The sequence below is a fragment of the Xenopus laevis genome, chromosome 9_10S (genome assembly GCF_017654675.1).
Source record: "Xenopus laevis strain J_2021 chromosome 9_10S, Xenopus_laevis_v10.1, whole genome shotgun sequence".
Taxonomy (NCBI): domain Eukaryota; kingdom Metazoa; phylum Chordata; class Amphibia; order Anura; family Pipidae; genus Xenopus; species Xenopus laevis.
Window position 1 is genome coordinate 30,587,692 of NC_054388.1, and position 22,504 is coordinate 30,610,195.

A 22,504-nucleotide genomic window follows, 5' to 3' on the forward strand; every position below is an offset into this window, starting at 1 on the left:
GGCTGACATTTTAGCCACGCCCCATTCCACCTACGCTGCAGTTGGCAGCGCGTAGTTTCCGACGTCACGTCCGGACTTGTGAGTTACCGGTGTGAGGATCATTGTGCTGCTTCTGTGCATTGCTGCCCGTCATGTCATCCCTACTTAAAGTGGATCAGGAGCTCAAGAAAAAGGTGACGTGGGGAGAGGGGGTTTCTTCTCTTGACCGAGGGAATGGCTGAGAAGGTACTGAGGTTACAGGCTGTCAGGCCTAGTTTGGGAAGCGGAGGAAATGTGCTTATCAGACAGGTGGTTTGTAAGTGACGGGCCTTGATAAGAAGCTCTGTGGTGGCTGCAGCAGCCTGCTCATATTTGCTCATATTTGCTCATATTGCTACATAAAGAGGATCCTTCAAGGAAATTGTCCTCTTAGCCAGGGGGAACATGACTTCAGTGTTGTGTGTGTGTTTAAGGCTATCGTTTCATTTTGGAGCTGTAAAACTTATTGCTTTCTATTGGCATCTTGGGACACTGGTCACTGGAAATTGCCCGTCTCACACAGAGCCATGCAGCTGGCCCAGAGTTTCTACAGGTACAGGATACACGTATGGGATCTGGTATCCAGAATGCTCAGGACCTGGGGGGTTTTCTTTATGTCATTTGAATCTTTAAGTCTACTAGAAAATCATGTAAATATTACATTTACCCTATAGTCAGTTTCTCCTTTCAAAAAGTAAATGTTGGTTTGGATCATGTACAAGTTACTATTTTATTATTACAGAGAAAAAAGTAAATCATTTCTTAAAAATATGGTTTATTTGGATAAAATGGCGTCTATAGGAGATGGCATTATTATAATTCTGAGCTTTTTGGATAATTGGATACATTATTAGGCCTATGCTGCACATGATGTTATGACTGCTGCTTCAAAAATCCTGTGTTGCCTCGATTGAAAGACCCCCATGACTGTTTTAGGCACTGTATTTTCTATATAGCACTATGGGAAGCAGGCCCGGACTGGCAATCTGTGGGTTCTGGCAAATGCCAGAGGGGCTGCTATAAGGTTCCATAGAAAGTCAATATTTAGTGGGCTGGTGGGAGCTGTTTGGGCCTCTATATGGGCTTATTGGGCCTCTGTGTACCTAAAATGGCAAGACCTATTTTAATTCTCAGTCCGGACCTGATGGGAAGTAGTGGATAGGGGCGGTCAACCCCACAACAGTCGAAACATCCAGTGTGCCATCGACCTTCATTTAGGAGACAACTTATTTACTGGAAATTGTAGCTGCTTTCAATATCGGTATGTTATTTTAGGCAAAGTAAGTCTGGTGAGCACTGTTATGTATAGTTTGTAAGATTCTATATTGGTGAATATTTAATACTGAACTATACAGGTATAGGACCCGTTATCCAGAATGCTCGGGACCTGGGGTTTTCCGGAAAACCAATCTTTTTGTAATTTGCATCTTCATACCTTAAATCATGTAAACATTAAATAAACCCAATAGACTGGGGTTGCCTCCAATAAGGATTAATCATATTTTAGTTTAGATAATGGTACTCTTAATATTAAAGAGAAAAAGGAAATCATTTTTAAAAATCTGTATTATTTGATAGTCTATGGGAGATGGCCTGTCCAAAATTTGAAGTTTTCTGCATAACTGATTTCCAGACCAAATCCAATTTTTCAATCATGTCAACCTCAGCTAGCTTCTAGCTCAGCCAGGAGATGACAACCCCTATCCATGGATGATAAGTCATAGTGGAGTTTTAAGGCCACATCCAGCCTCCGTGTTCCTCTGCTTTTGGCATAGTCTGGGACTACAAGGTCGTGAGTAACATGTGCAAGTGACAAGGAATTAATTGTCATTATCTGTTTTCACACAGTGTGATTTCCAATTTCATGATAGTGACACATCTCTTAGAACTTTCATGCTGCTTTCCAAGTTTTTAATTATGTCAACCTCAGCTAGCTTCTTGCTCAGCCAGGAGATGACAACCCCTATCCACTGATGATAAGTCATAGTGGAGTTTTAAGGCCACATCCAGCCTCCGTGTTCATCTGCTTTTGGCATAGTCTGGGACTGCAAGGTAGTGAGTAACATGAGCAAGTGACAAGGAATTAAATGTCATTAGCTGTTTTCACACAGTGTGATTTCCAATTTCTTTTAGTCACACATTTTAGAACTTTCATGCTGCTTTCCAATGGATTCCAAGGGATTATATTATTCCATTGCGTTCATTTTTCCTATGTGCCATAGGGGAGGCATATTCTCTGATTATTGTAGGAGATAATCTCAGGTTGGTTCAGCACCCTCTCCTAAGAAACATTTCATGTCATTGCACTTACTCAAGTCCCTCACAGCAATAAACCGCTTGAGTGCTGGAAATGTTTCTAGGTCAGAGCATCCGTTTGCCAGTGATACTACTTTAGGTCTTGGGTTTGGATCTAGTTTAGTAAATAAAAGCAATCGACTTTGTGACATTATTAGGGAAAGTAGACTCTCTGGGGATTCCTTGGTAGCTGGCCGCTAATACTGAGTACTTTTTTTTTCTTCTAGGTGGATTGCTTCCGAGAGAGAATAACCAGCGAGGTAAACATCATTTTCATATTTGCCATATTAAATATCAATCAATATTCCACAGATTACTATAGGAAAAGTTTATTATGGCTGCTAGGGATCATCATCATCTAGTATCATGGCCACTGACTGACAGCTTTTTCTTCATTTGAGGAAGGTTGAATCATATTGCAGAGAAGGCAGATGGTCACCTCTTGCACTGTGCTAAGCAGTAGGGATGCATCTAATCCAGGATTCGGTTCGGTATGCGGCCTTTTTGAGCAGGATTCGGCCGAATCCTGCTGAGGGGCAGGAAGGGAAATCATGTGACTTTTTGTCACAACGCAAGGAGTAAAAAATGTTTTCCACTTCCCACCCCTAATTTGCATATACAAATTAGGATTAGTTTAGTTATTCGGCTGAATCTTTCACAAAGGATTCGGGGGTTCGGCCGAATCTGAAATAGATTTGTTGTATCACTACTAAGCAGGTAGCTCGAAATTGTAAAAACTGAGCAGGGGGAGTCGCATATAATGTACATGTTTCTATTTACAAGTAAGAGCAGGGTTTTTTCCCCTTTTTTTGGTGTTTCGCTGTCAAACATATTGATACTTTGTAAAAAGAAAACTGTGTGCGGAGACTTATAATAGATCTGATGCATGTACTTCAAGTTACATATTCTACATTACTCCATGTTTTTATTTAGTGACTTATTTTTAAGGGCAAAGTCTAGCCTTCCATTTATAATACCCTTATAGGAACTATGTATTTTTTACTGGCATGCCACTTAAATTTAGGATCACCTTCAGGGAGATATAAAGTAATGAAAAGGCTGTAAGTTCTAGATAAAAAGAACTCTGATATTTTCTGTTATTTGCCTTTAATTTTTATTGTGTTTTCTTATAAGGCTGAAGATCTTGTCGCTAGCTTCTTTCCAAAGAAATTATTAGAACTCGATGGATTTCTCAAGGTAATTTTACAAAATGTTGTATAAACAATGTATAGGAAATGTTGTGGCACATTACACTACACATGTAAGGTCTAAGCTAGAATAACCTTTTTCAAATTATCTTTGGAAAATTATTAGTACCAAGATTTTATGCGCTTTATTAATCATATTAACACCGTTAAAACTTGGCTGGCCAGCCTACTCTAATTTATAAAATTTATACCCACAATTCTCACAATAAATAACATTTTAAAATCACAATTTATACACTTTAGAAAATCAAGGACATTCACATATGGTTACTGATAAAAAAGGACACTCAATATACTGATGTAATTGTTCCCAACTGATGTAGTTGGAGCTCAAGGTAAAATTAGTTTATATTGTTATTAAAAAGAAAGGAAAAGGTGCAGGATATCACCCATGCAAAATGTTTTTTTTTATGGACGCTATCCTGTTTAATGGATACCTTTCTTTTTAAAATTGCACATAATTGTGTTAATGTGATTAATAAACCGCATACAATCTTGGTACTAATAAATTAGTGTCTGGATTGTGTATCACCATCTTCTGTAAAGGTGGTTTAAGTGGTTGAGGCCCCCACCAACGTACTAAGATTGTTTGCGGACAACTGTAGTGTTTTATAAAATCACCTTTTTCCAAATATACTGCCTGCCCGATATCTTAGTCTGGAACTAAAGGTGTTGATTTTAAGTCACTGACACTTTTAATTTCTCTCACCTAATTGGAGGACACAGGCACCATGGGGATGAAGATCCTGCAGCTTGGAGAGTGGACACTAAGATGTTAAAGGTGACTCCTCCTCCTGGTCTGGGCTTCATCCCTGCCTCCTCCTACCATCTCCAGTTTCTCTAGTGTCCTAGAGACATGGACACTTGGTGGCAAGAGCAAATGGTCAGAATTGCAGTGGAGACCATGCCACATCGGGGCCAGTGAGTCAAGGCTCCAGCGCCTTTTCAGCCAGACACACTTCTGTTTTGTTTTTGTTTTTTTTAAAAATGCCCTTCTGCCTTCCCGCTCTACTTGGGCTGCAGGCACTGCTCCATTATCCCTGAAGCTGTGTTCCCGCTCCACGGAGGACCGTACCAGCCTGGACTATCACAACAGGGAGGTTGTTGCTTATGGGCAAGCTGCTTGCTTGACACGGTAAGAATTACCCACCCCCCCAGGCGCACGGCTCTGCGCTCTCTTAGCATGCGCAACCCCAGCCTCACTTGCAGCCTCGGTTCACTTCAGAACAGTACAGGCTGTAAAGAACATTTTCAAGAGACAGAAAAAGACGGCCTATGTCTTCCCAGTTTATGAACAATTAGACGAAATTGTTACATTTTAATGGAAGATACCTGATCATAAGGTACAGACTTCCAAAAGATTTTTGCAGGCTTATCCATTTCCACAGGACTGCATACAGCTTTGGTCCTCTCCTCCTACAGTCGATCCGCCAGTATCCAGGCTCTCAAAACCTACCACCATTCTGGTAGCTGACGCAGCAGCCTTCAAGGACCCTATTGACAAAAGACTTGAAGGATTCTGTAAGACAATTTTTACTGCATCAGGAACGGCACTTAGACCGATTTTTGCCATCTCCTGGGTAGCCAAGGCAATGGAGGTCTGGGTGGAACAGGTGGCACAACTGCTGGGCTCTAAGGGTTAGGGTTAGGCCATCCCAGGAAAAACCCTCTTCAGCCTGAAGGTGTGCCCACCGCGGAGGGATACTCTTAGGCGGATGCCTGGGAGCTTTTCAGGAGGTGTGGCAAAGTCTAGTAAAGGACCAGTGGGTCCTCCAAATATTATCCCAAGGATATTTGATAGACCTGTTGCAACATCCCCCTCACAGATTCTTCGTATCCAGACTTCCACAGTGGACCCCCAAGCGGGAATCCTTCCTGGGGGTCGTTCAACAATTGGCAAAAACAGGGGTCATACAACCAGTCCCAAGACCAGACAGAGGGAAAGGGTATTATTCAAACCTTTTTATAGTACCCAAGAAGGACTGTTCCTACAGACCGGTGCTAGACCTAAAGGACCTCAACCTGTTTGTCAAGACTTGCCATTTCAAGATGGAATCAATCCAGTCAGTCCTGATGTCAATGGAGGAGCACAAAATGATGACAGCGATCGATATAAAGGATGCCCATTCACCCAAATCACCACAGATTCCTGAGGTTCTATGTAGTGGGAACCATTGGCAGTTTGTGGCAATACCATTTGGCCTATCGTCTGCCCCCGCATCTTCATGAAAGTGATGGCTGCAGCATTATCGGAACTCAGACTGATGGGCATAAGGGTGATACCTTACTTGGACGATCTTCTGGTGAAAGCCCCTTGCCTAGAGGTAGCCCAAAATCGCACAACTAGGGTACTACAGACAGCTCGATTGGGATGGTTAGTCAACTACCACAAGTCCAATCTGAACCCAGCACAGACTATGGAATACCTGGGCATAATACTAGATTCCAGAAGGGAAAGAGCCTTTCTCCCATTGGACAAGATACATATCCTACAGAGCCGTATAGGGCTCCTCAGGCAAAGCGACTCTTTCACTCCGAACAGCCATGCAAGCCTTGGGGACTATGGTAACTGCCTTTCCAATGATCCCTTATGCGCAACTCCACACCAGACCACTGCAACCGCTGATACTACGACACCAGAGGAGAGATCCAAAGAATTTAGATAGAGAGATAATGATTCCAGAGCATATCAAAGTCTTGCTCAACTGGTTGCTTCACCCACACAGAACGACATTGGGAAAACCATTTCCCAATGTCGTCACGGTGGTGACGACAGACGCCAGCCCACGGGGCTGTGGAGGAGTACTGAACCAGAAAACAGTCCAAGGCCTTTGAAATCAGGCGGAGAGATGCCTCCCGATCAATATCCTAGAGCTCAGAGCTATACGGTACTCCCTGGTGCACTGGGCAGAATGCTTACAGGGCAAACCAGTGCGGATACAATCAGACAATGTGACGGCAGTAGCCTACATAAACCACCAGGGAGGCACCAGAAGTCTAGCGGCCCTGGCGGAAGCAGAGTCAATCCTAGGTTGGGCCGAAAAACATGTTCCAGCCATATCAGCAGTGTATAGACTTCTGTCTACCAGGGGTAGACAACTGGATAGCGGACTATCTGAGCAGAGAAACGCTAGATCAAGGAGAATGGAGCCTACAGCCAGAGGTGTTCCAAATGATAGTAGACAAATGGGGCCTGATGGAAGTGGACCTGATGGCTTCTCGATAAAACCACAAGGTCCAAAAATTTGTGTCGACCACAGGCATGGGCAACAGACTCCCTGGTAATTGCCTGGACATTCTCTGTAGCCTACAGCTTCCCACCCCTGGCACTACTGCCAAGAGTCATCAAGAAGATAAAAAGAGAACTCAAACCATACTGGTGGCCCCGCACTGGCCTCGAAGAGCGTGGTTCGCATAGATAGTAGACCTGGCGAACAGGCGCACCCTTTAAACTGCCTCTGAGAGACGACCTATTATCACAAGGTCCAGTTGTCCACCCAAATTCACATACATGGGCTTTAACGGCTCTTGAAACCCTAATACTGGAAACATCTGGAGCCCCTAAAGCAGCAATACCTACTATGCTAAGAGTCTGAGTGCGAAAGCCAGTATCAGCCAAGATTTACCACAGAGTGTGGAAAACGTGTATCGGCTGGTGCGAAGCCAGGTACAGAAATCCTCAGATGGCAGGAGAAGGAGACATTCTCTCATTTCTCCAGGATGGTCTCATCAAGGGCCTAGCCTTAAGCTCTCTGAAGGTACAAGTATCGGCGCTTTCAATTCTCTTCCAGAAAAGTGAATGCTAACAATATCAACACTTTTCTACAGGGGGCAACCAGAATTGTTCCCCCATATAAGTATCCGGTTCCCCCTTGGGATCTCAACTTGGTTCTATCCGTTCTACAGGAGAAACCTTACGAACCACTAGAGTCTATTCCTCTAGCCATACTGACAGAAAAGGTGGTGTTCCTTTTGGCAATTACATCGGCACGAAGAGTTTCTGAACTGGCGGCACTGTCATGCCAATCACCCTTCACGATTATCCACTCTGATAAGGTGGTACTCGGACCAACCCCGGAATTCCTTCCTAAGGTCGTATCACATTTTCACCTGATCCAAGATATAGTCGTTCCATCTCTCTGCCCAGAGCCAAAGAATACACTTGAGAAGCGTCTCAACAAGCTGGATGTGGTACGTGCAATCAAGATATACTTGGAGACTACAAAAATTATCAGAAAAACAAATTCCCTTTTTATCCTTCCCGAAGGCCTAAGAAGAGGCACAAAGGTTTCTAAGGCGACCATAGCCAAATGGATTCGGTCCACAATTATTAGAGCCTATGCAGTGAAACGGAGACCGCCTCTGTTTAGAATTCGAGCTCGCTCTACACGCTCAATCAGTACCTCCTGGGCAGTTTGACATCAGGCGTTGGCCGAGAAGGTGTGTCGAGCCGCAACCTGGTCTTTTACACACATTCTACAGCCTGCACACTCAGGCATCAGCAGAGGCACGCTTCGGGAGGAAGGTGTTACAGACCGTACTAGACTGAGCACCTGATAGGGGAAACAGATCCCGCCCTCGGGTTGCTTTGGGACATCCCCCATGGTGCCGGTGTCCCCCCAATTAGTTGAGAGGAAGATTTTTTGTACTTACCGTTAAATCCTTTTCTCTCATCCTATATTGGGGGACACAGGCCTTCCAACTCTGTAAAAGAATTTAAAAAAAAATTATAAAAAAATAAATAAATAAATTATATATATATATATATATATATATATATATATATATATATATATATATATATATATATATATATATATATATATATATATATATATATATATATATTAAAAGAGAACTAAAGGTGTAATCACTGGGGGGGGGGATGTTAGATACTCCCCAGTTATTTTGAATACGGGTATAAGAGGTATCCCAACCTCACAATCTCCTTAGGAGTTTACATAGTTCAACCACTGTTGGTTACAATGTTTAACTATGTTTGAGTAAACCTAGTTAAAGTTATTGTTAAGGGGTGGCGAGACTCCTATGTTTTGGATATAGATGAGCCTATTCCTTCTTCGGTAAGAAACTGGAGAAGGCAGGGGATGAAGCCCAGAGCAGGAGGAGGAGACATCTTTAACATCTTAGTGTCCACTCTCCAAGCTGCAGGATCTTCATCCCCATGGTGCCTGTGTCCCCCAATATAGGATGAGAGAAAAGGATTTAACGGTACAAAAATCTTCCTATTGACCAATGGCACCTTTTCAAATAATAGATACTAATAAACTTTTGCTTTATCTTTACTAATGCCCCTGAAGAAGCCGATCTAGTCGGCGAAATGCATTGGGCGGCATTGGTGGACGGTGGAGAGTCTAGCTTCCACCCTGTCCCTACGTAGTTAGGTAGCACTGGCACACTGGGGTCAAAAACGGAAGGGTGGGAGCGGGTGGTGCTATTTTCTAGCGTAATTCATATATAACCCCACAGGGGCTTGCACTTAAGTGTTTACTTATTCCACTGGTCCACCATCTGCAGTTTTTAAATATTTGTTTTTTATGGACAGATGTCCAGCACTGCTGATCGTTTTATACAGCAGTGGGTGTGTGGTTGTGGAGCGCTTTCAATTTTTAGAATAAGTGAATTAAATGTTAGGTTTTAACTACTTGATACATTGTTTGCATGTGACACCGAACTGGTTTTGCTTTGAAGCACAGGGTGGACACTTTGTTGTTACAAGTGTCCCTCTTGCTTCAGTGTCTTGTTATGTATATTTATGCCTTTTCAAACTTGCGGTGTCCATACATATAACTATTTGTATATTAGCTCCACTTATTTGTCTTATCTTTACTAGGAACAGATCTTAAATGTTCAAGATCTCACTCAAATCCATTCAGAAATGAATCTGCCTGTTCCAGATCCAATTCTTCTTACAAACAGCCACGATGGATTGGATGCTGTAAGTGTGCTAGACTATTACCTCTCCTATAGGCATGACTGCAGAAATGAATGCTCAATTAACAATTAAAGCCAACTTGACATTGTATCAAGTTATGCCAAAGCTTCTACTTTTTTCTTTTGAATTTGCAGCCCACACTGAAAAAGAGGAAAATGGAAGAAGTAGATGATAATTTCCCAGGTAAGTCCTATATTTCTTCTTGATGAATCATCAGGATATTTGTAATTATTATATCCACAGTTGAGTGAAGACCAGATTCAACTGCAAAAATCATTGGTGTACTAGGGTAAAAAGAAAAGAAGCACATTACTAATATATTAACTTAACTGTTGGTAAATTTTTTCTATTTTCTTGTTTAACACTTGAACAGTCCTTTCCCCCATGGCAGGTTCTGAAAAAATATTTCTGGGTGACAGCCGTTGCCACATTTTAACTGCTTCATCTTATGGCCAGTAGTTAAAGGAGACATTATGTGAATGTGCCAGTGCATTATATTATTTTAAAATATATTAGTAATGTGCTTCTGACTTATCCAACATTTCTCTAAAGAACTCTACCAGTCCTGCCCAACTGTCCCAGTTCGTGCTGCCTCCTTTCTCCATCTGTGTCTGTGCACATTGCACTGTAGGATCGGAACCAATCACCAGCAAGGTGGACCTGATAGGGGACTGAAGTCTGTCTTTGTGTGTATGTCTGCAGTGCTGTGATTGGCTATATCCCATCCTAGTGTGCTTCCAGCAGGGATGGTTAGAACATGCCCATCCTTCATTTTAGACAGGGACAAGAAAGGAGCTATGGGGAGCTCCATTAAAGAGGCAATTTTTAGCCCAGAGTGAATTTGGCACTATATAGTATTCCTTATTGCCTACAAGATGCCTGTGCTATTCTTACAAACCATTTAACCATGCTGTCTGTAGCAGGAGTCAGCAATTTGCAATTCCCTATCCACAGTCAGCCTGTAAGAAATAGCAGGGCTTGATGCATAATTTTTCTCCAAAACTTGTATCGAAGGATGAATGTGGGTGCAGTGTGTTTTGGCGGAGAATCCAAGACATGTTCATATATAACAATTTTGTTAATCTTTGCAGGCACCAAAGTATTTGTAATGCCAAATGGGATGCTAAAGAGCAATTCACAGCTAGTAGAGATCATTGAAAAAGTAAAGCCTGAGATAAGACTGCTGATTGAGAAGTGCAACACGGTATGTATGCTTTTTTGGGGTGGGGGCAGGTGCTGAAGAACTCGCCTCATAAACGTTTAGCCTTCGTTCAAGTTTCTAGAGTGAAATTCTTTAGTGCTATCCACATGAAACATAGCAGAAATAGACCATATGTTAAAGAAAGCCCTTAATAAGCATCATTCAGATCTGTCAAAAATTGCTCAAACTAGCATGGTTTTCCTGATAAAAACATTAAGAACCATACCTTCCCATTTCCAACAGTAAGCTTAGGGCCTTATTAATAAAGATGTATAAAAGCAGGTATAGTCACAATAAAAATGCTGCTGGGTCTAGTAAACTTGTGTAAAATAGAAATTAAACAGTGATGGCTGTGCACACCAAGTCATTTGAAAATAGCTCTACAGTGTCAGCATTTTCTGACGGTGGAAGAGACTAGAGCGAAGAATATTGTATATCAAAAAAATGTCTCACAATGCACTCAGTAGATGCTTTAAAAAATCCACTAAATTTTATTTAAACAATATCATTTCTGCTAATCACCTTTACCCAATATGGAAATAGATCAATCTAATATACCACTTAATACATTTAATGGGAAATTATAAATGAACACCAAATTAGCCCGTGCTGATTCCTCCAACAGAAGATTTTCTGTATTGAGATGCCGTATTGGCCAAACTTGAAATTAGAAGCTGCAGTGTCGCGGAATTAGTTGTAGCAAAAAGACAGAATTAACATCCGTATTTTAAATGCACAGTTTAATATATGTTAGTAAAGTTTCCGATGCTAGACAACCTCTGCTTGAAATATTTGCAATCCGACATGCCTTCCGCACAGCCCACATAAATTACGGGTTCAGCTGGGAGACAAGTCTTGTAGCTAAGAGCGGAGGCTTCCCCACCGTTTAATAAGCAGTGGTAAACAGTTGAACTACGGCAGCGCCGCACACACAGTCATACATCACCGCTCCTCTGGGTCCACATAGCATTACTCTTAACATCCGAAGTGCTGTGTTAGCTGATCTGGTTTCCAAACAGGGGATTAGCATAACTTGCAGCAGTTCAGCCAGGCCACTTTCAATAACTCCTCCAACACGCCGACATATGTTTCGCCGCAGGTGGCTTCCTCAGGGCGTCCAAGTGTAGTTAGTAAAATTTATGTTTATTATATGTAAGTTCTAATGCAGTTTTAAAGGAGAAGGAAAGGTTAAAAAAGTAAGCCTTATCAGAAAGGTCTATATAAATACACCAGTAAACCCTGAAAGTAAGGCTGCTCTGAGTCCTCTGCCACATTTCTTTCCTTCTATTGTATACACATAGGCTTCTGTATCAGACTTCCTTCTTTCAGCTTAAACATCCAGGGCTTGGGCTTGAGCATGCTCAGTTTTCTATTCTCCCTGCTGTAATCTTTTTTTTTTTTTTTTTTTTTGGTGTGAAAAAATGGAATTTTAAAAGGAGGGCGGTTAATTGTGTGTTGAAATCATGTAAGATTGTCCTGCTTCTTGTAAAGATGCAGACAGTGTAAAAGCTTCTAATTTATACTACAAATTATCTTGATATTAAATATTTGAAAATGGCAGATTTTTTTTGTTTTTTAAGTAACTCTACTAACTACCATCATTTTTGTTTCAGGTAAAAATGTGGGTTCAGCTTTTGATACCAAGAATAGAAGATGGAAATAACTTTGGAGTTTCAATTCAGGTAACTCATCTGTCTGCAGTAAAAAAACAAAAAAAAACATGTACTACTTAAAGCTAATGTACAGCTTAGCTGTGTGGCAATGAAACAGCTAAAATTTGTCACTAATTTTACAAAGGTACGGCATAGGAAGCCATTGCTGCAATTACATCAGTTCTTTCTCCAGACTGAAGTTCATCTGCAGAAGTGTTATTGTAGGTGAGCAGTAGGAATATGCATCTTAGTTTGTTAAGATACTGTTATTTAGACCTGAAAAAATAGATCGGTGCTTTTAGCCCATCATGTCAGCAAAATGGAGAATATGTTTTCTTTGCGGGTCAGTCCGATAATAAACTAAGACTGTTCTGTGATAATCTTAAAATGTATTTTATGCTGGCCATAAACAAGATGATTTTGGCTGCCAATTTCACCACACTTTTTTTTTTTTTTTTTTTTTTTTTTTTAGTTGAAACTTATTTTAGTCCCATTCTTGATGGGCTTGCCACTAATTGGTAGTTTAATGCTGTAAAAATCCATTTAGAAAATAACTATATCGGCCTCTGTGAACGTCTCTCTCTTGATTGGCCTTTACATTTGTTTGTGTTCTACACACCCTTTATTTTTCCCCTGCCATTTTTTGTTCTCATTTAGGAAGAAACTGTAGCAGAGCTGAGAACAGTAGAGAGTGAAGCAGCCTCATACCTTGACCAGATATCCAGGTAAATATCCTGTATATCCTGTATGGTCTAGTTCAGTGATCCCCAACCAGTAGCTCGTGAGCAACCTGTTGCTCTCCAACCTCTTGGATGTTGCTCCCAGTGGCCTCAAAGCAGGTGATTATTTTTGAATTCCAGTCTTGGAGGCAAGTTTTGGTTGCATAAAAACCAGGTGTACTGCCAAACAGAGACTCAATGTAGGTTGACAATCCACATAGGGGCTACCAAATGGCCAATCACAGCCCTTATTTGGCACCCCAAGAACATTTTTCATGCTAGTGTTGCTCCCCAACGCCTTTTACTTCTGAATGTTGCTCACGGGTTCAAAAGGTTGGGGATCCCTGGTCTAGTTGGTGAAAATTCCTCAAAATCAGTTTGAATGAATGTTTTTCAAATTAACTAAAAGGGATTACAGTGTATCCATTTTGTGTTTTGGCAGAAAAAAGTTTCATAAATATTATAACAAGCTTTGGGTAACCCCTCCTGCATCATTAAATTAACCTTTTGCAATACCACAGGAAAATCAATACAAGTATAGGATCTGTTATCAGGAAACCCTTTTTCCAGAAAGTTCCAAATTAAGGCCGTCTCCAATGGAATCCGTTTTATCTAAATAATCCACATTTTGCGCTGTAATAACACAACCGTAGCTTGTACTTGCTCCAAACTAAGATATAAATAATCCTTATTAGAAGCAAAACCAGCCTGTTGGGTTTATTTAATGTTTACATGATTTCCTAATATATATAGTATTAAGATCTAAATTGCATAATGATCCGTTAACCCGGAAATCCCCAGGTCCCGAGCATTCTGGATAACAGGTTCGATACCTGTATCATGAAATCTTAAAAATAATTCTCAATGGCAAAGTTCTCATCAGAACTTTACATTAAGGTTATGTGGGTGGATACGTGTCCACATAAAAGACAACTTTTTTGGAAATGCTGCAGCATCCTTTTAATCATATGCTTTAAAAAGATATGGAGTATACAGGTATGGGAACTGTGGGATTTCCGGATAATGGTTCTTTCTGTAATTAGGATCTTTATAGGATCTACAAGAAAGTCATGTAAACATTAAATAATGCCAATAGGCTGGTTTTGCTTCCAATTAGAATTAATTATATATTTGTTTGGATCATGTACAAGCTACGGTTTAATTATTATAGAGAAAAATGAAATCTATTTTTAAAAACAAATTGGATTATTTGATTATAATGCAGTCTATAGAATACAGCCTTTCGGTTATTCAGAGCTTTCAGGATAATGCATTTCTGGATAACAAATCCCATACCTGTACAGGCTTTTTTGTTGCAAAATGACCCCACATTTATCACGTAGATATCTTGAGAGCCATTGTTCTGTAGTCATTGTTCTGTACTGCCAGTGATTGTCTACTATATTTTTGTCAAATTTTTAATCTATATTTAAGGGTTTTTTTTCATTTTAAACAGTAGTGTGTGAAAGTGTGACAGAATGTTTACATTTTGTGTTTTTTTTTTTTTATCCCATTTCAAATTTGGGAATATTGTACTGAAAAAAAAATGTCCTTATCAGCACCCATTTTATTTCCTAGATACTACATCACTAGAGCAAAACTGGTTTCCAAAATAGCTAAATACCCACATGTGGTAAGTACAGAGCCCTTAGGGTGGCTGATCTTGATAGAATCACTCATGTTTCTAATAAAGCAGAATATGGAGTGTTTTATCATTTTTTCCTGCAGGAAGATTACCGACGTACAGTGACAGAAATAGATGAAAAAGAGTATATCAGCTTACGACTAATTATTTCAGAATTAAGAAATCAATATGTAAGTATAAAACGTGCAAAGATTTTCTGTCACGGTTCGATACTTCCTTGTCTAATTAACTGAAATGAAAAGTTTGCCTTCAAAATATTTTTGGTATATTCTAGATGAACCTAAATATTTTCATTTAATCTCCTATTTTTATTCTTAAAACATAATATTCTGTTTTATGACCCATCACACCTCTTTTCTTTATTCAACTAAAAATGTTCTTTAGTTGTTGGGTTATTGGCCATGAGACCTTAATTACTTAGGGCCCACCCTTCCCATCTGAAAACACAGAAGAGGGCAGCCATATACAAATAAGCAGTGGAAGGAGGAGAAATTTGGGCACACCGACATTGTGGACATGGTGGGGCTATGGTCCTGATACATAATTTTATGGTAGAACCATAGTCCAAGTAGAAAATGTTCCAGTCAAAGCAACACTCTGTACACAACATTTTGGTCCATTTTCTACAACACGTCAAAGCTCTAAATGGATCTTAACAGTTGCCATCTTTTAGCTACGGCCTAATGACTCATGAGTGTCAGCTGACTCATTCTGGGAAACAATAACTGAACCGTAGATACATTAGATGGCTTCAAGATGGATTTTTAGCAAGTGCGGAAATTCAGGCTAATGCATGTCCTAATAAAGATTTTTTTTTTTTTTAAGTTTAGATTTACTTTGGCTACTGCTTTACTAGAAGTGGGTCTCTTCCCCTTTGAATTTTTCTTATACTTCTCAAAATGATTGGTAACCCTTGGCCTGGAGGTTCCTTGGGATGAGACCACTTTATAACTTTTCTTTGTTTATTTGATTTATGATTTTTGATGAAAAAAAAAAAAAAAAAACAGAGCCACATGACATTGTTTAATGTATTTATGAGGAAATACAGGGATATTAAAAACCGTTCTTCGTACAAGTTGACCGAGATGGTACCATTTTGGAGTCAAACTTCAGAATAGGTATCTGCCTTCCACTGGATCAACTAGTGGTAGGCAGGTTTTTAGTCCTTAAAGGTTGAACTTTATGGATGTGTCTTCAACCTAACCTGTGTTACTGTGATGTATGTGATCAAACTGGTGCTATAAGAGGCTGACGTAAACAAATTGGTTTTATTTAATGCATTCTTGTCCATCAGATAAGGGCTAACAAGTGTTTTTTTATCCAAATTGACAGGTAACATTACATGACATGATCTTGAAAAACATTGAAAAAATCAAGAGGCCCAGAAGCAGCAATGCCGAAACGCTGTATTAAAACAGTGCGTCCTTGTGGATCCCTCCTTTTTTTTCAGTGTTTGGATTTTTTTTTTTCTTTTTTGAACTGATGAGAAATGCAGACCATCATTGCCTTGTTTGAACTTGTGACATTCTCTCCACGATTAATGGAAAAAGTGTCTGGATTTTGCGACATTTGCCAGCTTTAATTCTATATAGAGAGATTTTCTTCATTCTTTCAATACGCCAGATCAGTTATTGGGTTTGCTGAGAATACATCCAACGTCTTGTACTGCGGAGCAAGGTGCTGCAGTCCATAGTGGCACTGAAACGCAATTTGCTTTTACCCCTGTTACAAAAGGATGCTGCAACTGAATTTCTTTTAGTTTATTAAAGTGTATCATATAGTCCACAAAATAGCCTTTAACACAAAGGCTTCTGGCAGCTGTAAAACCTATAGTAAAGGAGCCGTTTACTACCAGATGACCAGTGATTGGCCACTCTGTGTCAGTTTGTATGATTTCGGGTTAAGGGCGCCATTGTTTTTTTTTTTTTGTTTTTTGTTTTTTTTTTTTAAACTGTCAGGAGCATGAATTTTTCATTGTTTCCCCCCTAAAACCTTTATAGACCTGTAGGGTGAATATACCTCCCATGGAAGCTAAGGCATTTTAAGGCCTTATTACCTTTCACAACTTTCCTTGAATCTCCGTGTGTTTTTAAAAAGTTATGTCTTCCTTGGTGATTGAGTTCCTCTGTCACGCCTAGGTCTTAAACAAAGATATTCTTCCATATCCACCGCATCTGTTTGGCAAACTAGGTTTATAGAATCATTAATATACTGCAGGAATAATGTATCTTTCCTATGATCTTGCCAGCCTCAAACCATTATATACCCCATATGTGCTTATTTGTTATGTTTCCCCAATCATGTCATCAGTACTTTGTTCAAGCAAACTCTACGGGACGTATATTTTATGTGAGATCACCTCCAGTAGCTCTGGGCAAAGTGATTGTAGGTGTTCCCTCTATTTCTCACTTAAAATACAAATCAAATGTGTTTTAGTTTGGCAAATTGTATTGGGAAAAATCCTAAACACACGTCCAGTGCAGGCTTTATACATATGCCCCCATTAGTTTCTTTTGCTGCATAAGTGAACCATCTAGGGTCACCTGTAAACATCGGTGTAGGAGTTTCATGTCGGATAAGCTATGCTTTACATTGTAAGCTTTGTAAGAATGACATGGCTGTTTTTTATGTCAAAAAGATCCTCCTAGACACGGAAAAGATCAGAGATTTGTTTTTCCAATGAATAAGTTGAACTCGCCTTTGTCTGGGACCCTTTGCATTGTTATCGGAGGAGTGAAAGCTAATATAGCCCTTTGCTTCTTAATAGAATTTCTCAGTTGTGTTAGACAACATAGCACTTATTTTTGCAACAAGAAAAATATTTGCAGTTTGTAAAGTTATTGCTTATATTTGTTTTCCAAGACACGTCAAGTACAATCTGGCACCGGCAGTCTCTGTCCTTGGTTTCTGAATGCTTTTCCAGCAGGGATTTGCTATGTTTTTAATGCCTTCATTTCAAATATATTGTAATGATTACATGGCTTCTTCTACTCCATATTAGAAATGAATTGAATTTGATGTCTTGCCAGTACGCTCTGTTACTCCTGCATATCATATATATTGTAATGGTTACATGGCTTCTTCAACTGCATATTAGAAATTAATTGAATTTGATGTCTTGCAAGTATGCTCTGTTACTCCACTTTTCATAAAATTCAAGCAGGCTGGATTAAAAACATTGCTGCCTGGAGACGAGTGTCTGAAGACATTATGTTTGACGACAAAATTTAGCATAGTGTATAACAACAGCAGTGAAGCGAAAACCCAACATAATGGAGAGGCTCTTCACATGGTGTTTCATGTTTTTTTTTTTTAGTCATTTGTGTCCCCTGGTCCAGTTTGATTGGTTTAGGCAAGCGAAAAAGAGACCAAATTGTAGCAGGTACAGGTGCACAAGGTTTTTTTTTTTTTTGTTTCAAATGTTAATGACACAGGAATGCTAGCATGTTCTGTGAAAGACCTGGGACTTGTTCAGACTTCCCTGAGAAGAAATCTAGGCCTTTTTGACCCAAGCTTTTACAAAGCAGACTTTTAAAAATTGTATTTGCCTCTGAGGAAACTCCATCAAGCTATTTGCCTGCCCAACTATAGCTGTTTTGTTTAGATGGCCATGGCTTCCAGTGTCTTCTGGAAAGATGAACCTCTCCATTATTGCTCCATAGCCATCCATATGTAAGTACTTCCATGCCCTTTGTTTATTCCACCAAAGATAATGTTACTAGCAGTGATTTAAAGATATTGTCCCTAACGGAGATCCTACAAGGATCTTCTGTGGCAACAGAGCTCCTATAGGAAAATGAGTTCCAGTGTAAATGTTTAATATATTACACTTGTGTGCTTTTGGAGGAAAATTAAATGAAACTACAGATTGTCTGGGCAGTTCCAAATCTAAATGGTAAAGAATTACCACAAGTAAAGGAATTTCCTAAAGATATTTAAGTTGCTGCTCCATATATTTGTTTTCCAGCAGTAAATACTTGCCCTGTTGACTAGTCAGGAGACCTTTGTGACATGTAGGCTGGATTCTACCATTCTGGTTTGTCATTTTGTGTTTTTATTTTTTTTAACTAGATATAACAAGTGTAAACATATCTTCCAGCATTTTGGGACAGTCAGGTCTCCACCTGCACTGTACATTCATGTATTTGTTCTGCAGCATATGGCACTATCTTTTACTATGTTTTTTTTTTTTCTAATGTTCAACTGGTAAATGACCAGCTGAGTATGTTGTTGCCAAGGTTCTCCAGAGACTTGGTGGGACACTGCATATTCTTGGACATGTGGAAGCTGTAGTTCTCGAATTATTGTGCAAACCAGTGGCATATCACTGATCTTGTAAGGAGAGGTCTGTAAAACTATAAGTAGGATTTTAGTTTCTAGAACCAAGTGTCCATTCTTTCTTCATACTAGAATATATTCATCAGTGGTAGCTTGCCGTATTGTTAGCCTCAGATCTATTCTCTATAAATGTTACTTTGGCCAGCATCATACTGGGAGGACATTTGATTTATTAGTCCTTTTGAGAAGGTACGTGACCTGTTTCCCCACATGTATAGGCCAAGTATGCACTAAAAGAAAAAGAAACTATTTCTTAGAAATTGGTCATAATGGATCACTGCTCAGCAACCTCGATAGACAGAATTTGTATGTTGCTGTCACCAGGGGGTTAAAAGAGATTGTGGGTTCTAGTTTGGAAAAGAAAAGAGCTTGAGACCTTGAAAAACTAAAAGAAAAAACAGCTGGCAGAACCTTGTGATTTGCAACACTGCTTGACACAATTTGCAGCATGGGGCGAATCACTTAGGACAGTGGTCCTGTATTTTGTGGTCCAATGATCAGAGCCCACATTCTTCATAACAAGGTTTCAGTTATATACATTCTTTGTTGTATCAATCTCCCTCTACATCCCCAGAGTTGGCAGTTGGACTCTTGTGACCCTGCAAAGGAGAGTTCCATCGAAACCTCCAAAAAAAAAAACTCTTGGCAAAGCTGAATTTAATCATATTCTACCCAATATACATTGCATCATTTTAAATTGTGTAATGTTATTTGTAAATACTCTGGCTATTGGAAGCATTATCTGACCCTTTATGCTCTCTGACTCTTGAAAACGTGTCCTAGAAGGTCGTAACTCTAGGACTCTTGGCCGGTGGTGGAAAGCCGGAAGAGTCAGAACAAGAAGCACAGAGAACAGAAACTGACCAATAATGCTTTCGATAGCTGGTACATTTACAGAAGTTTCAAATGTTTTTTTGGAAAGTTGGAATTTAGAAGCTCTGATTGGTAGCACTGAAAAACCTTAGTTCGTTTTTCATTCTTTAATTAAACCATGTGACTATTTTGTGAAACCTACATTTACTATTGAGAGTTCTGTTACAGTTACTTAATATAAAAAGTGTTCTGTGCCAACAATAGTGACCTGTTTTCCCCCGAACCCCAGTCCATATAGTTTGTAGCATTTCATTTTAGCTTAGCTGCACTCGGACACAATAGTTCCAGTCTGCATATCAGTACATTTCCCTTCCTTATCTGATTGGTGGTATCCCAGCCTTAAATTGTATATTCTAATTTTTATCATGGTTATTTTGGTTCCATATTGTAAAAGAAATGTTTTTTTTTTCTTCTGCTGAAGCAATGTATGTAAAATTTTAAATTTTCAAGATATTAAAATGTCAATTGAATGTGTTTCTAAACGGTTCCTTTAGTGTTTTTACATATACACATCTGTTGGGTACAATGTTCTAATTTTTGGTCCAATAGAATAATGGAGTAAAGTTCCCTGGCGGCTCTGCTAGTTACTTCCCATTATCACAGTCTATCAAGTCTTAACTACTTCACTCTACAGAATTTCCGAAATATATTTTAGAACTAATATAATCTACATAAGGGCTGTCCAACTGGAAGCCGGATGTGGCCTTCCAAATGATTTTTATGGCTCCAGGCATGTCAGGATGGTGGGAGAGGGAGTGGTGATTTGGTGGAGTATTCTGCACACGTGGCATTATGGCTGCACTATATAGATGTCATCTTTGTCATATCCACTGCCATCCCAGAATCAAGGTCTCTACTTACATTCTCGTAAAAAGAAATTAAGTTAGTCTGGCAAGATCTATTACGCATAAAACCATGCTGGCACAAACTCATAGTATTATGATTTGCTATGAAGTCCAGTATCTTATCCTTTATTAAGCTTTTCGAAGGGTTAATAAAGGATAAGATACTGGACTTCATAGCAAATCATAATACTATGAGTTTGTGCCAGCATGGTTTTATGCGTAATAGATCTTGCCAGACTAACTTAATTTCTTTTTACGAGAATGTAAGTAGAGACCTTGATTCTGGGATGGCAGTGGATGTGATTTACTTAGACTTTGCTAAAGCATTTGATACAGTGCCACACAAAAGGTTACTGGTTAAATTAAGGAATGTTGGCCTGGAACATAGTATTTGTACCTGGATAGAGAACTGGCTAAAAGATAGACTACAAAGAGTGGTGGTAAATGGAACATTTTCTAATTGGACCAGTGTTGTTAGTGGAGTACCGCAGGGCTCTGTACTAGGTCCCTTGCTTTTCAACTTGTTTATTAATGACCTGGAGGTGGGCATTGAAAGTACTGTTTCTATTTTTGCAGATGATACTAAATTGTGCAGAACTATAGGTTCCATGCAGGATGCTGCCACTTTGCAAAGTGATCTGTCTAAACTGGAAAACTGGGCAGCAAACTGGAAAATGAGGTTCAACGTTGATAAATGCAAGGTTATGCACTTTGGCAAAAATAATATAAATGCAAGTTATACACTAAATGGCAATGTGTTGGGAGTTTCCGTAAATGAAAAGGATCTAGGGGTCTTTGTAGATAACACGTTGTCTAATTCTGGGCAGTGTCATTCTGTGACTACTAAAGCAAATAAAGTTCTGTCTTGCATAAAAAAGGGCATTAACTCAAGGGATGAAAACATAATTATGCCTCTTTATAGGTCCCTGGTGAGGCCTCATCTGGAGTATGCAGTTCAGCTTTGGACTCCAGTCCTTAAGAGGGATATAAATGAGCTGGAGAGAGTGCAGAGACGTGCAACTAAATTGGTTAGAGGGACGGAAGACTTAAATTATGAGGGTAGACTGTCAAGGTTGGGGTTGTTTTCTCTGGAAAAAAGGCGCTTGCGAGGGGACATGATTACACTTTACAAGTACATTAGAGGACATTATAGACAAATGGCAGGGGACCTTTTTACCCATAAAGTGGATCACCGTACCAGAGGCCACCCCTTTAGACTAGAAGAAAAGAACTTTCATTTGAAGCAACGTAGAGGGTTCTTCACAGTCAGGACAGTGAGGTTGTGGAATGCACTGCCGGGTGATGTTGTGATGGCTGATTCAGTTAATGCCTTTAAGAATGGCTTGGATGATTTTTTGGACAGACATAATATCAAAGGCTATTGTGATACTAAACTCTATAGTTAGTATAGGTATGGGTATATAGAATTTTAATTAAAAGTAGGGAGGGGTGTGTGTATGGATGCTGGGTTTTCATTTGGAGGGGTTGAACTTGATGGACTTTGTCTTTTTTCAACCCAATTTAACTATGTAACTATATGGGTGGCCTTATGGAAAAATGCGATTTTGTGCAACATCTCTCTGAAAATGATTTTAACATTAAACTTGCTTCACCTGTTTCCTCTACAGGCCTTCACTTCCATGATGTATATCTAGGATAGGGTCTTGAAATCTGATCTGTACCAGAAGGAGAGAAGGAAACTTGTTAAATGGATGGTTAACCTTTAAGTTAACTCTTAGTTACTGTTATAGAATGGT

General features: G+C 39.6%; 2 protein-coding genes across 5 annotated transcripts in view; both read left to right on the plus strand.

Moving 5' to 3' along the window:
• On the plus strand, window positions 1-20,376 carry psme3.S (proteasome activator subunit 3 S homeolog). Of its 4 annotated transcripts, none has more exons than XM_041578801.1 (11): window positions 1-173; window positions 2,541-2,573; window positions 3,448-3,510; window positions 9,379-9,477; window positions 9,609-9,657; window positions 10,566-10,678; window positions 12,289-12,357; window positions 12,985-13,052; window positions 14,625-14,679; window positions 14,775-14,861; window positions 16,024-20,376. In XM_041578801.1, exons 1-11 carry the CDS (start codon window positions 132-134, stop codon window positions 16,102-16,104), a joined length of 759 nt encoding a protein of 252 aa, XP_041434735.1. In that variant the 5' UTR covers window positions 1-131; the 3' UTR covers window positions 16,105-20,376. The 4 variants fall into 4 exon arrangements, with proteins under 4 accessions (XP_041434735.1, XP_018093047.1, XP_018093048.1 ...); XM_018237558.2 differs by having other exon boundaries at window positions 9-173; window positions 9,373-9,477; XM_018237559.2 differs by lacking the exon at window positions 1-173 and adding an exon at window positions 178-225 and having other exon boundaries at window positions 9,373-9,477.
• LOC108702723 (membrane primary amine oxidase) overlaps window positions 19,544-22,504 on the plus strand; it is a 21,666-nt gene continuing 18,705 nt past the window's right edge. Inside the window, exon 1 of the mRNA XM_041578800.1 lies at window positions 19,544-19,669. The gene's annotated coding sequence lies outside the window, so the exon portion shown is untranslated. The remainder of the gene's footprint in view (window positions 19,670-22,504) is intronic.